The sequence below is a fragment of the Medicago sativa genome, chromosome 3 (genome assembly GCF_051527215.1).
Source record: "Medicago sativa cultivar Bolivia chromosome 3, Bolivia_mono, whole genome shotgun sequence".
NCBI lineage: Eukaryota > Viridiplantae > Streptophyta > Magnoliopsida > Fabales > Fabaceae > Medicago > Medicago sativa.
Window position 1 is genome coordinate 97,108,713 of NC_140751.1, and position 16,379 is coordinate 97,125,091.

The 16,379-nt window shown below is 33.1% G+C and overlaps 1 protein-coding gene across 1 annotated transcript; it reads left to right on the forward strand.

The window, feature by feature from the left end:
- The first annotated feature begins 12,709 nt into the window (after positions 1–12,709).
- On the forward strand, positions 12,710–13,123 carry LOC146942532 (uncharacterized). Its single transcript, XM_085750043.1, has one exon. The coding sequence runs from the start codon at positions 12,710–12,712 to the stop codon at positions 13,121–13,123; it is 414 nt and encodes a 137-aa protein (XP_085606169.1).
- The last annotated feature ends 3,256 nt before the right edge of the window (positions 13,124–16,379 follow it).

The window sequence follows — 16,379 nt, forward strand, 5'->3', positions numbered from 1 at the left end:
CATGCACCATTCTCCTCCGTCGTGGAAGCTCAACCTCATCCACACCGGAGCACTGAGAACCATAACTTTGTAACTTTGATCTTCACCGAACAGATCATTTGACGCTGGAAGGAGGGGATCGTTCACTGATTCAAACAATTCTCCTTCGTAATCATTTTCGGTTACGAGTTTCTCCACTACAACGGTTTTAACGTTGCATCTTTGAGGAATAAAACATGACTGAAACTCGCAAGGGAAACCCTAGAAGCAAGTCCTCCACCGCAATGGAGGTTCGATCCACGAATTTTGCATGGATATTCTATATGATATTAACTTAACATCCGATGGAAATTTTTTAAAAATATATATCGAGTAAAACGATATGGAGTTATTTATTTCGGTGTAATTTGTACATATATATATAGCTGCTAATTTTCACATATCTATAAACACAAATGAGTAAATTAACAACTTACACTCACCTAAAACCATTGAGGAATAAGTTAGCAACTTACAGTCTTACACCCAATTTTATTTACACTCACCTACAAGTTATTTACACTCACTTTCATCATTCCAAAACATTCATTTAATTTTATTTTTTGTCTTTAAAACATTCATTAACTGATTTCTGAAACAACAACGTTAATTTGATTACGTAAAAAAACATCGGTTCGATATTCCATTATTTTTTGCATGATCAAGTCACATAAGCCTTTTTATCTTTGACTGTTAAAACTCTAGCTTGTATTGACTCAAAAAAATACAGCAATCTGTGCTCCATAATCTTATTTCACGAAAAGAAAAAAATGTTCACCAAATAAAAGAAAATACGAAATAAATACTTAAGCACTCAAGGGCAAAGGCAATTTAAGAATATACCGTTTTCTTTTATCTTCAATTAAAATAAAATTGTCATTTTCATATGCTTTTATAGAGGATCTCTGGTTTGCATAAAGTGTTAGCGATTTTATTATTCTATGACTGTATGTTTTATGGTATTTTCACGTATGCGGACCATCATATGTGTCCTATTTTGCAAGAGGATGACAACTAGAGTAAATATAAACTCGATACTATAAATTGCACAAAAACAAATGTAGTCCGCCTGAGGGTAAGACCAACAAGGCAATCGCCTTAGAACAAAAAAAATGTTAAAAATAATTACTTGATAAAAAGGCCCCATATTATACTATTGTTAAAAATTTACTTGATTTTGTAAAAAAAAAAAAAAAAAATACTTGAAAAAAATGTCTCACACGCTACTAAAAATAATAAGAGATTAATTAGAATAGACTGACAGTGTAAAACAATTTTACACTGTCAACCAATTAAAATCACTAAATTAAACATGTCAGCTTAATGCTAAAATAGAAAAAATCAAATAAAATCTTTTTCAATAAATACCATCTACTCATGTTTTTTTTTTTTTAATTTAGGTATTTGAGGTTGCCATTTTCACATGTGTTATGATACTGCATCCTTTCATCCTTCCAAAGTTAGTTTGAAGGAGACGATTTGAAGAAAAAAGAAAATCATGAACATCTCTATCTCCTCCCACACCACCCGCTTCATTACATAACAAAAATATCTCTAATGAGAAAACCAAACAAAATCATCAAAAACATTCATCAACAAACACAAATAATTAACCCCTTTTGTTTCTATTATTAATTTAATACCAAAAGATCATCCCAACAACCATAGACTAATCAAATTACATTTTTTTAAATCGAGCCATTTACAAAAAAAAAAAAACTTTAAATGTTACAAAAGTTAAACATTTAATCACGAAGAAAGAAACAATCTGAAAAGATAAGCTACATGATTTAGAGGGAGTTAAAAGAAGAAGAGATGAAGAAGAATGAGGATAAGCGTCAAGATAAAAGGAAAAGGGGATTGAAGAAAACAACAACCTTAAACTAAGAAACATGATTGGAAGAAAGTTATTAGGAAAGATTTTCTTTGATTTTTTTCTATTTTTAACATTAAGGTGAGGTGTCTAATTGAGTGATTTTAATTGGTTGATATTGTAAATTGTTTTACAATGTCAATCTATTCTAATTAATCTCTTTTTTTTATTGTGCATTTTGAATAAAAAAGAAGGGTTTGCAAGGGGAATATCAATCAACATGCGTGTGTAAATGCTTAGGTTGATTTACAATGTATGTATCTACTTATTTGAGGCTATATTTCACTACAAATATTAAATCAATCTTTTAGCAGATTCTGAACCAATGCATTATTTCCGCAGCTCCTATTTTTGCGAAAATGACATCAATCCTAACTCATGTTTCTGCAATTGTTGTTGCCAGAATTAATTTGAAGATGAGAGTTTGAGTTGTTCATTTGTTGTCTAACTTTGCTTTTTCCATAAGAGTAACTTGATGGAAAATATTTGTAGAAGATTTTGCATGAGGTTGATGATATTGATAATTTATGTTGATGGAGAAGATACCATTGTAACCTCAAATATGGTTATAGAGAAGTTTTTCATATAATAAATAATTTTGACAATGTATTTTTATTGTCTATACTATTATCTTTGTTATTTGAACTCTGATATAATTACTTTACAACGTCTGTACAATTTTGGTTGATAAATAATTAGTAAATATGACCATGAAATATAATCGATACGTTAGACCCGTGCGTGCACGGGTCAAAGATCTAGTTAGATATGGACCCATTGACCTAACTTGCATTCTTTAGAGGCAAAACCCTAAACCTTGTTTTTTTTTTGTGTGTGTGTAAATTGAGTATCTTCCGCGCAAAACTTCAGAGACTAATCCTCGACGATCCAAATGGATGGCAAATTCTTCCTGAAAATTTTAACATGTTGCATGCCCAAGGCTGGTAACCTTAAACCTTGTCTTATAAATACATATACATATGCCTGCTCTAAGAAAGAGTTCATTCAATATGTTTCGACCACCAAGAATCAATGATGTGGTGTAGCTTGATCCATTACATTTTTTTATCAAGAAAATTACACTCGAGTGATTGAGTATGAGAGGATCGTCCATCCTCTTCATCTTTTTCAAGTGTATTTTCTTGATTATAGAAATTCTTTAGATCATCAAATATTTTTCGATCAATCTGTGTTGTTAGTGTATGTGATTGTTGTTGATTTGATTTTATTGTTTTTGCACATATTTTTTTGCACATATACTTGATGAATCATGTTTTCTATTTTTTTGTTTTTAAATTTTTGTCATTTGGTTATTTGATAATCGTTTGATCGCGCTACTATCTCATGATTTTCTCGATTCCCCTATTTTTGGTTTACGTTTAAAATTTGATACAGAATAATATGTTTGAGATGATAATTCTCTGAAACATATAGTAATTCGAAAAGCTTGTGTGGACTGATATTGGTTTTTTTTTTTTGTGATGAACATTCATTGTTTTTTCTTTGGTGCTTATTGTGGGATGCCCTAATCCTTACCTCCCATCACGTGTTAAACGTGAGAAATTCTCCTTTCAAGCCAAGAAAACTTGAAATGTGGTACCGTTGAGTTTCCTTATTCCAAATCTCTACTATTGTCTCCGGAAGGATCATTTTCACCACTTGTGGGATTAGGCGTCGGGCATTTTTCCGTAGGACAGCCCTTAAAACTGCGTCAAGTAAAGGTGGCCAAACACGAGAAAGCGTGTTCTGACAATCTACATAGAGTTCAAAAGGTCATGCATAGCAATGTCATGTCTCCTAGGTCCATGAATGTTGTGTTTACGAGGATTGGTTTTGCCATCCAAAAAGATCTAGCGGCACAGCTTGTTGTCCGCTTGCCTTCTATTTAAATGTAAATAATGGTTTATAATATAAAAGGAATGTGAGAGAGTCGCTATATTTTAATTGTAATGTTCATTTAATTTTATTATTTGTGCAAACACTTTTCCCTGGTAAAAAAAAAAGAGAGAATAGTTAACTTAGTTTTCTTTTAGTTTTTACTATTATAAAAAGCGATCCATTTTATTGTTAATTTTACATTGTGTCTATAAAGTAGACTTGCATTACGTCTCAATATCACGAGTTCTTGTTGGTGCACGTCCCCCTCAAACTCTTTTAATATTGTCATGTGAATGTTAAGGGGACTATTGAGAAAGTAAAACTGTAACAGAAAAGAGAGAGAAAGAGAGAGAAGAAAGAAATATGGAAGAAAATAGAGAATATTATTGAAAATGAATTGTGAAGACAATGATTACAGTTATTTATAGTTCAACTATATGAGTACCATACTAAGCTAGCATGTATATCACACATATGATTGTACCCTAAGCTCTAACTAACTTCCAGTTTGTTACAGCTGTGAAAACTAGTCTAGGGTTTAGTTAGCTTGCGCTGCAAGTAACTGTTGTGTAGTGTGTTCCTCTTCCTTATCTTTGATCATCTGTGTTTCTATACTTTCCATGTTATTCTTCAATATCCTCCCACAAGCTGGAGCATGATAGATATTGATCATGCCAAGCTTGGAAACAAAGGAGTGAAACTTTGGAGGTGGCAAAGGTTTGGTGAGGAAATCTGCAAGCTGTTCTTCAGTAGGTATAGGAAGCAACCTGAGTATCCCTTTCTGCACCTTTTCTCTGACAAGATGGCAGTCTATTTCCAAATGTTTAGTCCTCTCATGAAATACTGGATTGGAGGCTATATGGATTGCACTCTGACTGTCACAATATAACACAGGTTGTTTGGTACAAGTGATTTGTAAATCCTTCAAAAGATAGAGAAGCCACTGTAATTCACATGTCCCAGTGGAAAGTGCTCTATACTCTGCCTCTGAAGATGACCTGGAAACAGTTGCCTGTTTCTTTGCACGCCATGAAATCAAGGATGAACCCAAGAAGAAACAGAAGCCTGTTGTTGATCTTCTAGAGTCAATACACCCAGCCCAGTCAGCATCAACATAACCAAGGATTTGTAGGTCAGATTGTCTAGGAAAGAATAATCCAAGTCCAGGATTTTGTTTTAAATATCTGATGACTCTACAAGCAGCTTTGTAGTGTGAGATAGTAGGAGCATGCAAAAACTGACTCAGTTGTTGGGTTGCTAGTGTGATGTCTGGTCTGGTAGTGTTAAGGTAAAGGAGTCTTCCAATGAGTCTCCTGTAACAAGACACATCAGCAAAAGGTTTGCTATTGTCTTGGTGCAATTTGATTGAGGTGTCCAAAGGAGTGGTAGCAGGTTTAGAAGCTAGAAGACCAGAAGAATCCAACAGATCAAGACAGTATTTCCTTTGTGAAATAGAGATTCCCTTTTTGGAGTGAGCAACCTCTAAACCTAAGAAATACTTTAGAGTTCCCAAATCTTTGATCTTGAAATGAGTGTCAAGTATGGTTTTGATTCTAGTGAATTCTGTGATAGATGAGCCAGCAAGAATAATGTCATCTACATAAACTAACAAAGCAGTAAAATCAGGACCCTGCTGAAGAGTGAAAAGGGAGTAATCTGATGGTGACTGTGTGTAACCTTCTGCTATCAACAAAGAGGTCAGCTTCTCATACCACTTCCTACTTGCTTGCTTCAAACCATAGAGACTCTTATGTAGCTTACAAACCTTATTTGGTTCACTAGAGACACCTTCAGGTATGGTCATGTAAACATGCTCTTGTAAGTCTCCATGTAGAAAAGCATTGTTTACATCTAATTGATGTAAATTCCAGTTCTTGATTGAAGCTATGGCAAGTAAAATTCTCACTGTGGTAAGTTTTGCTACTGGGGAGAAAGTATCAAAAAAATCAATACCTTCAACTTGATTGTACCCCTTGGCCACCAATCTGGCTTTGTATCTTTCTACACTGCCATCTGCTTTGTGTTTGACTTTGTAAACCCACTTGCTACCAATAGGCTTCACATTGTTGGGAAGATCAACAATGGACCATGTTCCATTCTTGGCTAATGCATCTAGTTCAGATTCCATAGCTTTTAACCAACATTCAGACTGACAAGCTTCTTTGTAGGTTTTTGGCTCAGTACATTGAGTGACAGACATGGAAAAAGACTTATGTGATGGTGATAAATGTGCATAAGAGTGAAAGGATGCAATAGGGTAAAGAATACCTGAAGATTTTGGTGATGGTGCAGAAGAAGTTGATGAATTACATACATAGTCTGCCAGATAAGTAGGTGTCTTCCTAATTCTAGTATTTGTTGGTGATGATGATGAAGGGGCATGTGTAGGGTCAGGGATGGAATGAGTATCATCATCTATGTTTAGTGGTGTTTGTGTAGGAGAAGTATGGAGAGAATTTTGGTCAGAAGAGGTAAGATCATTATGAATAGAAGGATTAAGATTTTGGTTTTGATTTGAAGATGTAGGAGAAGTATTAGGATAGTATTTCCATAAAGATGGTGAAGAAACAGGTTGATAAGGGAAAATATTTTCATGATGTGTAATATTTCTGGAAACAAAAATTTCCTTATTGTGAATGTCAAGTAAAACTACTCCTTTCATGCCATGTTTATATCCCAAAAAAACACATTTTCTTGCTCTAGAAGCAAGTTTATTTCTGTTTGCTTGTAAAGTGGAAGAAAAAACCAAAGAACCAAAGACTTTCAATTGATTTAGGTCAGGTGGCTGTTTATGTAAAAGAAAATAAGGAGTGTTATTGTCAATTATAGGACTGGTCACTCTATTCATGATGAAAACAGCATGAATAGCAGCATAAGACCAAAAATGTTTTGGAAGATTTGATTGAAAAAGTAAAGCCCTCACTATGTTTAAAATGTGTTGATGCTTTCTCTCCACTCTAGCATTTTGCTGAGGAGTCTCCACACAACTTCTTTGATGTAAGATTCCTTTAGAGGAGTAAAATTTTGGCATGAGAAATTCAGGGCCATTATCACTTCTTATGATTTTAACTTGACAGGAAAACTGATTTTCAATGAGAGTAATAAAATCAATAACATGTTGTCTAGTTTCAGCTTTTGTTTTCATCAAAGTTAACCAGGTATATCTACTAAAATCATCTACTGCAGTAAGAAAATATGAGTGACCATGTATGGATTTAACAGAAATGGGACCCCAAATATCAAAATGTATTAGCTCAAAAGGCTGTTTAGCTTTATTACAACTGGGAATAAAGGGGAGTTTTCTTTGCTTAGCAAAGTGGCATACATCACAAGTAGCTTTGCTATCAACATTTACAAAAGGAAATTTAGAATGTAAAGCATTCATTCTAGAAAAAGAAAGGTGACCTAGTCTGAAATGCCACAGGGCACTATCAGGTAAAGTAGTGAAAGGTTTATCAATGGTACTTGAACTGCAGGCAACCTTATCTGGTAGAGTCAAGTAGTATAATTCATCCCTCCTTTCACCAGAACCAATCATCTTCTGAGTATTCTTTTCCTGAATAACACATGTGGAACCATCAAAAATAACAATGCAATTTAGTGAATCAGATATCTTTGACACAGACAACAAATTAAACTGAAATTCAGGAACATAAAGCACATGTTTAATGGAAAAATCTGAACTAAACTTAATGGTTCCAGCATGTTTAGCTATTGCATAGTGGCCAGTAGGCAGTTTTATATGCATGGGAGTGATTTCATTGTAAGAATGAAACCATTGAACATTTCCACATATATGATCACTAGCTCCTGAATCAATGATCCAGGAGTTCAGAGCAAAACTATGACAAGTTAAAGAAAAAATAGAACTAGTACTGGGCTTACCATTTGATGTATGACCAGATGGCATAGAAAAAACCTGATTCGCAGAAGCTTGTGCAGGCACTGAATCTTGGTTAGAAGATGAAACCTGAAGTAAACTCATTAACCTTTCATACTGCTCAGGTGTAATAGATGTAGAAGCAACTCTCCCAGTCTCATCAGGAGTGGAACCTTCAGTCTCTGAGGATGCAGCATGATTAGCATAAGAAGAATTATTAAAATTCCTTTGAAGATGAGGAGGGTATCCATGCTTCTTGTAGCATGTTTCTATGGTATGATTGCTTCTACCACAGAAAGTGCAAACCCTATTCTTGTTGAAAGTAGAACCTTGATTGGTATTCTTGTACACATTTCCTGAATTACCATGCTTAGGTTTACCAGTATTCACAGCATTGATAGAGGGTAAAGAATCTTCAACAACTTGTGTAAAGTTACCCTGTCTTTCGTGCTGCAACACCATGGAAAATATCCTATTCATTGGAGGAAGAGGATCCATGAGAAGGATCTGAGACTTAACCATGTTGAAATTGTCATTGAGACCAGTAAGAAAGCGCATAGCATACAACAAAATGTGATTTTTCCTAGCAGTGCGCATAGCCTCACAAGAACACTGAACTCTGCAACTACAACTAGGCATAGGCAAGTATATCTCTAGTTCTTCCCATAACACTTTCAATTCAGAGTAAAATGTAGTAACTGATTTGGAATCTTGTTGTAAAGAATAGATTTCTTGCATAAGTTCAGAAATTCGTACCAAATCACCTTGAGCAAAACGCTCCTTGAGATCATTCCACACATCCATGGCGTTTTCCATAAAAACAATAGATTGAGAAATTGAAGGATCTACTGAATTCAAGATCCATGAGTGAATCAACATGTTGCACCGATTCCATGCACGAAAAGAAGGATCAAACGGATCTGTAACTGGTGGAATGGTGCCATCAACAAACTCATACTTCATTTTTCCCCCAAGAGCTCTACGCATCGAACGAGCCCAAGAATGATAGTTAGAACCATTCAACAATGGCGTAACCGTTACAGAGGATGGACCATCACTAGGGTGAACAAAATACGGGCTAGTTTGGTCAAGAGCAACCTCATATGAAGAACTTGTACCATTGTTGTTGCGAGGTGCCATGGAAGCAGAAAAACAGAGGAGGAAAACGAAGAAGAAGAACGAAGAAACGAAGCGGAAGAAGAAGCTCTCTTGAATCAAGAGGCTCGTGATACCATATTGAGAAAGTAAAACTGTAACAGAAAAGAGAGAGAAAGAGAGAGAAGAAAGAAATATGGAAGAAAATAGAGAATATTATTGAAAATGAATTGTGAAGACAATGATTACAGTTATTTATAGTTCAACTATATGAGTACCATACTAAGCTAGCATGTATATCACACATATGATTGTACCCTAAGCTCTAACTAACTTCCAGTTTGTTACAGCTGTGAAAACTAGTCTAGGGTTTAGTTAGCTTGCGCTGCAAGTAACTGTTGTGTAGTGTGTTCCTCTTCCTTATCTTTGATCATCTGTGTTTCTATACTTTCCATGTTATTCTTCAATAGGGACGACAAAATTAGTGCTCTGCCTGATGCATTTGTTTATTTTTTCTTTTGTTTCGATTAAAGATGCCACCATCACAAGTATCATCTCAAAGAGGTGGAGATCACTTTGGCCCTCACAGCTCATCCTCAACTTGGATATGACAAACCATTTCCAGACTTTATAACCTTTTGCAATTTTGTTTACTCAATGACGGTCATGCAAGATATCACCTTGTCCATCTTCTCATTCTACCTCGAATATTGTAACTACTTCTACGACTGCAGGGATATATGCAATTTTGATTATATTGGAAGTCAACTTGGAGTTGAGAACGTCAACATCGACTTCTCCAACTCATTTTAAATTCGTTAGAGTCACATTGCCTTTTTTGTGAGCAAAACATTGTTAGTCCTCAAATTGAAGAGGATAACATTGACTGGAGTTCCGTTCCGTACGTTGATCTTCCTTCGCTCAAAGCCCTTCACTTGGAACGTGTCACTTACACATATTATGAATATATCTTGAAACTTTGATCTCGATGTCCCATTTTGCATGATTTGGAATAAAAAGTTTTACAAGGAGAGTCACCTTATTCAGAGAGACCAATTTTAGGTTTGTGTAATTTGGTTAGACAAATATTTCTAATATCCATGTTGAGATTGATTTGCTTCAAAACGTGGAACTCGGAATGGTGGTATGGGATACCAATATATGTCTCCCTCTGGAATACTTTCAAAATAATTTGTGCTCACATGAGAACTTTGCCTATGGACTTTGATCGCTTATAATATTTGAGACAATATTCCTCCGATCCCTTCATCAAAAGTCGGCAAAACTTTTTTTTAACTCACGGTTGCGAGATATAAGCGATCTCTGATCTATGCTAGATCCCAGTGTAACCAAAATGTTGCAGCATGAGCCACTTCTCAATCACGTGCTTTTATTGCAGTACCAAGGCAAGGATTCCAAGGCTTTGACAACCCTTTCGGCCGAAGTCCATCACATGCTAGTACGACAGTATAAAATTCTGTGTAGGATTTCAAGCCATTCACAGCCCTTTCGGCCACCCATTCACAACCCTTTCGGCCACGTACGTGGTAAGTACTGGTTAACATGAATTTTGTAATTACTGAAAATCGAACTCTAACATTTGTATGTTCTAATAAATTCAGAAAATATTGAAGTGTATTTGTTTATGGAGAGATGTAATGGTAAGCAGAAAGATACTTAGTTCAGAAACAAATTTAATTTGATACTTTATTGTTAGTTTATTGTTTGTTAACATATTTAACATATATTTGTACATGCTAGAGTACATGTTAAAGTTTGTAATAGACGATGATGTTGATGTAGCATTGCATCTAGCCAAAAGATTTTTAGTAGAGAAAAACAAAAAATAAATATATTGTTTTGCACAGCTACTTGGAAAGCCATCCAAGCTTCATTCTTATGTATTTTTTGCCGTGACAATATGATTCTTAGATGTCACATTTTTTGTCCAAATAACATAAGCTTGCAGGAAGAAGATCGGTGAAGATCGGTGCGGTGGTTTTGCACTATAGGGTCCACAAGTTTGCAATGTTGGATTAAACAACTGTTTAGGCAAGCCAATAAAAGTTGGTGCACTATATTTTTGTCCGTGCAAGTTAATACTCTCTTTGGTTTAGAGTAAATTTTTGAACGGGCTTTGGAGTATTATAAAGATAACATATACAAATTGTAATAACATAAGAAAAACATGTATTCTTTGAAAGATATATTCATGGTTCATGCATGTAGTTGGTGTCGTTGTTTGCGATTGAAATACCTGACTTCAAAAGTCATATTTAATAGGGTTAATAGTGTTTTACCCCCTGTAATATAGGTCATTTCTGGTTTTCCCCCTGTAATACTTTTTTTTTGGATTTCGTCATTGTAATTTGAAGATTTTTTGATTTTAGACCTTCATGAAAAATTTTACCCCCTATAATTTGAGGAAATTTCGGTTTACCCTCCTACAATTTGAGCAAATTTAGGTTTACCCCCTCTATTAATTTGAGAAAATTTCGGTTTACCCCCTGCCATATCATCAATTTTGTACAGTCAAAATTCACGAAGGTCCAAAACCAAAAAACTTCAAATTTCAAGGACAGAATCCAAAAAGAAAATTTTACAGGGGGAAAACCGAAAATGACCTATATTACAGGGGGTAAAGCACTATTAACCCTATTTAATACAAGAAAAATGAAATAGGTAAATAGTATTTGCAAATACATCAATGGTTCATGCATATGGTTTGTGATTGAAATACATTGCACCAAAGTCATGTTTATTATTTTGGCACAAATCTTTTTGGTTCTTAGAAAGAAACAATTTGAAAAGGTTCAATTATCCGAAATGAATTTTTACGTATGTGGATTTATCAACATATTACGTTGGTAATAAAGAACTAAATTTTTGTTGATAAATTATGGAAAGACTTTTTGGTCTTTGTAGTTTTTTTCTCCTCTATTTAAAGAATTCCTTGTACTGTAGAACTAGTCGGTCGTAATATGTTTAGTTCATCAGCATAGAGAAAATCAATTTTGTGTGATTTATCTAATATTTAATTTTTAAAAAATTTGAAGTTAATTATATACGTCTGAACCTTTCAAAGTGCACACGGAGAGTTGTATTGTTTACTTAAACCACAAACATATGTTATACAGTATACATTATACAATACCAATAGAAGTGTGTTATTTTGACACAAAATTCGAGTTGTTGCAACTCATTAACCATTGATGAAACACAATAACCACAATTTTTAACATCATTTACCCCGACTTTTAAGTGTATATTTGAACACAAAAAGTGGTTATTGGATATCATGCATATTTGAACCCCTGAAAAAATCGGCTAAATTTAAACACAATTTTAATGGTTAACTGTTAATGGGTTAAACACCTAAAATCATGATCAACAAGTAATGTCGTTCAAAATCATGATTCGTTACGCTCAGAGGATGCTTACCGAGTTGTGACACCTTGTTATATTCTTTAATTATTTGTTAAATGTAATTGACCATATATTTGAACAACATTAATCATTTGATTTTTTTTGTGCATCAAAATATAATTTCAAAAGAGTTTGTCCATGTAGCAAAGCACCGGGAAGGGAATGAAGAATAATTTATTTTATTTCTAGCATAATATTGTTACAACCCATTCTTTAAGACTCTACAAAACCTTTTTTTTCTACGTCAGGGTTGCGACATAATCAATCTCGGCTACATTACGATGTAACCGAAATGATGTCGCCGAAACTACGTCTCCATTGTAGGAGACTATGTATAAAACCCTTTGTAGCATTCTTTATTCCCTATATCCAATAAAGACCAGCGACATAATTCACCAACATTTATTGGATTGCCCAATAGTTGGCTAAGGCAATAGTGCAAACTTGCACACCTTTCTGTGCAAAACCAGCCCCCTCTATCATCTATAAAAGAATAGATGATCCGCGAACATCCCAAGGAGTGAGATCGCACAAAGCTCATGATATTTCTGCATCCGAGCGGTGCTAGTAGTGGTCATGACATTGAGTGGATGAAACCGGCATATGGTAGGTACAAATGCAATATTGATGCATTCTCTGATCCTTTGAATGTGGAAGGTATTGGCATATGCACTCGTGATGATCATGGTGACTTTGTCATGGCCAAGACGGATTATTTCTCCCCTCTTTGTGATGTTGATGTGGACGAGGATGTTGGCCTTCACACGGCACTGCAGTGGTTGACTACTCTTCACTATGATCATGTCAATTTTGTTTTGGATTCCAAGTCTGTTTTAGATCGTTTTAATTCAAACCTAGAGGATAGTAGTGAACTTGGTTGCATTATTCAGGCTTGTAGGCAGTTGTTTGCTTGTATTTTTCAGAACTATCGTGTTGAGTTCAATAGGAGGTAAGCTAATGGGGTCGCTCATGAATTGGCTAGGGTAGCCCCATCTCATACTAGCTCCCATGTTTATGATGATGTACCGTATGTATTGGACAGTTGATAGCTAATGAAAAACAATGAATTTCTTTTCTCAATAAAATAAAATAAAATAAAATGAGAAAACACATAAATAATTAACTCTGTCGATGTTCTTCGTCTAATTTCAAAGTGATAAATCGTGATATTCTTCGCCAATAGAATGTTACTAAATATTATGCGATTGTTTCTAGAAAATTAATTCAATTATTTGACACGAAATAGAAACATAATCTATATTTATAATTGTATACTGTGTGTGTGTGTGTATATATATATATATATATATATATATATATATATATATATATATATAAAGTAAATACTCCCTCCGTCCCATATTATAAGCAAAAAAAAAAAATCACATTTATTAAGAAAACTAAAACATAATAGTTTGTTTAACGTCAAAAAAAAAAAAAACATAGTAGTTTGTAACATAGTTTTTTGTGTTATCTTTGAAATAAGTTTTATAGGAAGATGTAAAAACAATTTTCATTGGTAGTTGATTATAGAGAAAATGAAAAAAAGTGCAAATTGAATGCACTTTGCATTTGATTTTCCTTTGAAAAAGTTAATTTTTTTGAAAAAACATAATTAAATATGATAAAAGTTGGTCTTTTTGCTTATAAATTGGGACAAAGAAAATGAGTGTTTTTTTGCTTATAATTTAGGACGAATGGAGTATCATGTTTTGACTCTTTTGGGCTGACTTTTTCTGTTTCTAAAATTACCCTCAACTTTCAATACAAATAACACATATAACAAATAGATAAGAGTAAATTCAAATATTCAAATACTTACTTACTTTTTCATTATTCCAATTATACCTTTAAACAAAGTTTTCTGTAATAAAGATCGTTGTTGGTTTCATAAAAAAAGGAACTTAGATTTTTTTTTTTTTGTTATATTGTTGGTGTCATTGAAATAGATAATCATGATTAGTTTGATTTATTATAACTCGAAAGCAACATACATTTATATTTTTAATTTTAATCAAAATCAAAATTTTATAAAAAAACACCGTTCAAAATTTTCAAACGTTAGCGCAATAAAAATAGCGGAATGCCCGACTTTACGCTATATATAGAAAATAAGGGTTTTTGGGTTGGATTTTTTGTTATTCCAATTATACCCTTAAGCATATTTTTCTATAATAATACTATATTGTAAGTGTTATTAAAAAAAAGATAAGAATTTTGTTATATTTGTTATATTATCGTTGACATTGAAAAATATAAATATGAATTGTTGAGTTTGTTACATTTGAATGTCACAAATACTTATACTTATAATTTCAATTTCTATCAAAAATTTATATAAAATATCATTTGTAATTTACACACAAAATTTCTATAAAATATCATTGATAATCTACACGCGTTAGCGCAATAAAAAGAGCGGAAAAACGCTAATATGTAATAAGTGTTAAAGTTTAGAACAACTTTGTATTTCTAACATATATAATATTTATTCTCACATCACATGCATGATTTAAAGATATATATATATATATATATATATATATATATATATATATATATATATATATATATATATATATATATATATATATATATATATATATATATAGAGAGAGAGAGAGAGAGAGAATGAGGAAAATATATATTCTTTAAAAGATATATTCATGGTTCATGTGTAGTTGGTGTTGCTGTTTGTGATTGAAATACATGACTTCTGAAGTCATATTTAATACATGAGGAATGAAATGGATATGTATTATTTGCATAATATATTGTTGGTCCGTGCATGTAGTTTGTGATTGCAATACATTACTCCAAAGTCATCTTTAGTTCATGAGCATAAGAAAAAATCAATTGTGTCTCATTTATCTAATATTCATTTTTTTTAAAAATTTGAAGTTAGTTATATATTAATTTTTTTATTTACAATAATTAATAACTAATCATGCATTCACCAAGGTTTGATAATTTCTAAAATGATTCTATTTACAAGTTGATTCAAACAAGTTGTGTATCGACTCATAACATTAAAAGTTGTAATGGTTGTTTTCTTAATAAGATTAAAGTTGTTTAAGTTTTAGGTCATTTTATATCAACAAAAAAAAATTAGTAGTTTATATGGAATAAGCTTTGTTAATTTTTAGAATTTTTTTTCTAGACGAGTTTTGAGATTAATAGTTGGCATATTATGTAGTGTTGTTTGTCCCGATGTTTCTTTGATTTGTTTGTATGTTACACAGTGAGATATATTTCTTTATGTTTATTGGTTGTTCATGTAGCCATATTGATTCCCTTCTTTTACATATTAATGATTTTTTTAAAATTTGCAACTAAACTTGTTTATCTTTACTTTTGCAGCTCACCCGATTTTTTGTCCAAGCTCCACCACTATGAACAAACATTATTTTTTAATAATAATATTAACAGAGTGTTAGAGCCCTATCATTTTAGTTTGTCCATGACACAAAAAAAAGTCACAAGCGACCCCGGGGATAGCCCACAGGAGGGAGCGTGATATCTATTCCCTTACCGAAAATTCTACACCCTCTGGTCACTATTATAAGTAAAAAAAACAACATTTTAGATTCATTCATTTAATGATGTATGTAGTCTTTATTATAGACCACTTACATCATTAAATGAGTGAATCCAAAATGTTGATTTTTGCTTATAATAGTGACTGGAGGGGTGTATATAGGGGATTTTCTTCTCATATCATCGTACTTGCAGACAAAAATTCCACCTTGGTGATCCCGAATTGAGTAATATTTTGCTTATTTATAAGGACAAATTGACATTCATTTTTTTTTTGAAGGAGACAAATTGACATTCATATATAGTTGCGTCTAGGGGTGTAAGTGGTTCGGACAAAACCAACGAAACCGAAAGTCCAAACCGAACCAAACCGAAAAAATATCCGACCTTGTTTGGTTTGGTTTGAAACCGATCCGAACCAATCGAAACCGATCTAGTTTGGTTTGGTTCATGGTTTTTCATTTTGAGATCCGTGAAACCGATGAACCAATCCGATGATAATCACCCTCCTTATTTTACTAATATTATCCTACATTCCTACCTCACAAACTCATGGTTAGACCCAAAATTAAACATAAAATAATTGCTTTCATGATGTTTAAATTTCAGGATGTTTTAATTTCAGTTTGCATGGATTTTTTATTTTGACTATGTTTTAATTTTAGGATGTTC

Bases quoted from the DNA above. Each gene is read 5' to 3' on its own strand.
- LOC146942532 (XM_085750043.1), top strand. From the start codon at position 12,710: ATGATATTTCTGCATCCGAGCGGTGCTAGTAGTGGTCATGACATTGAG.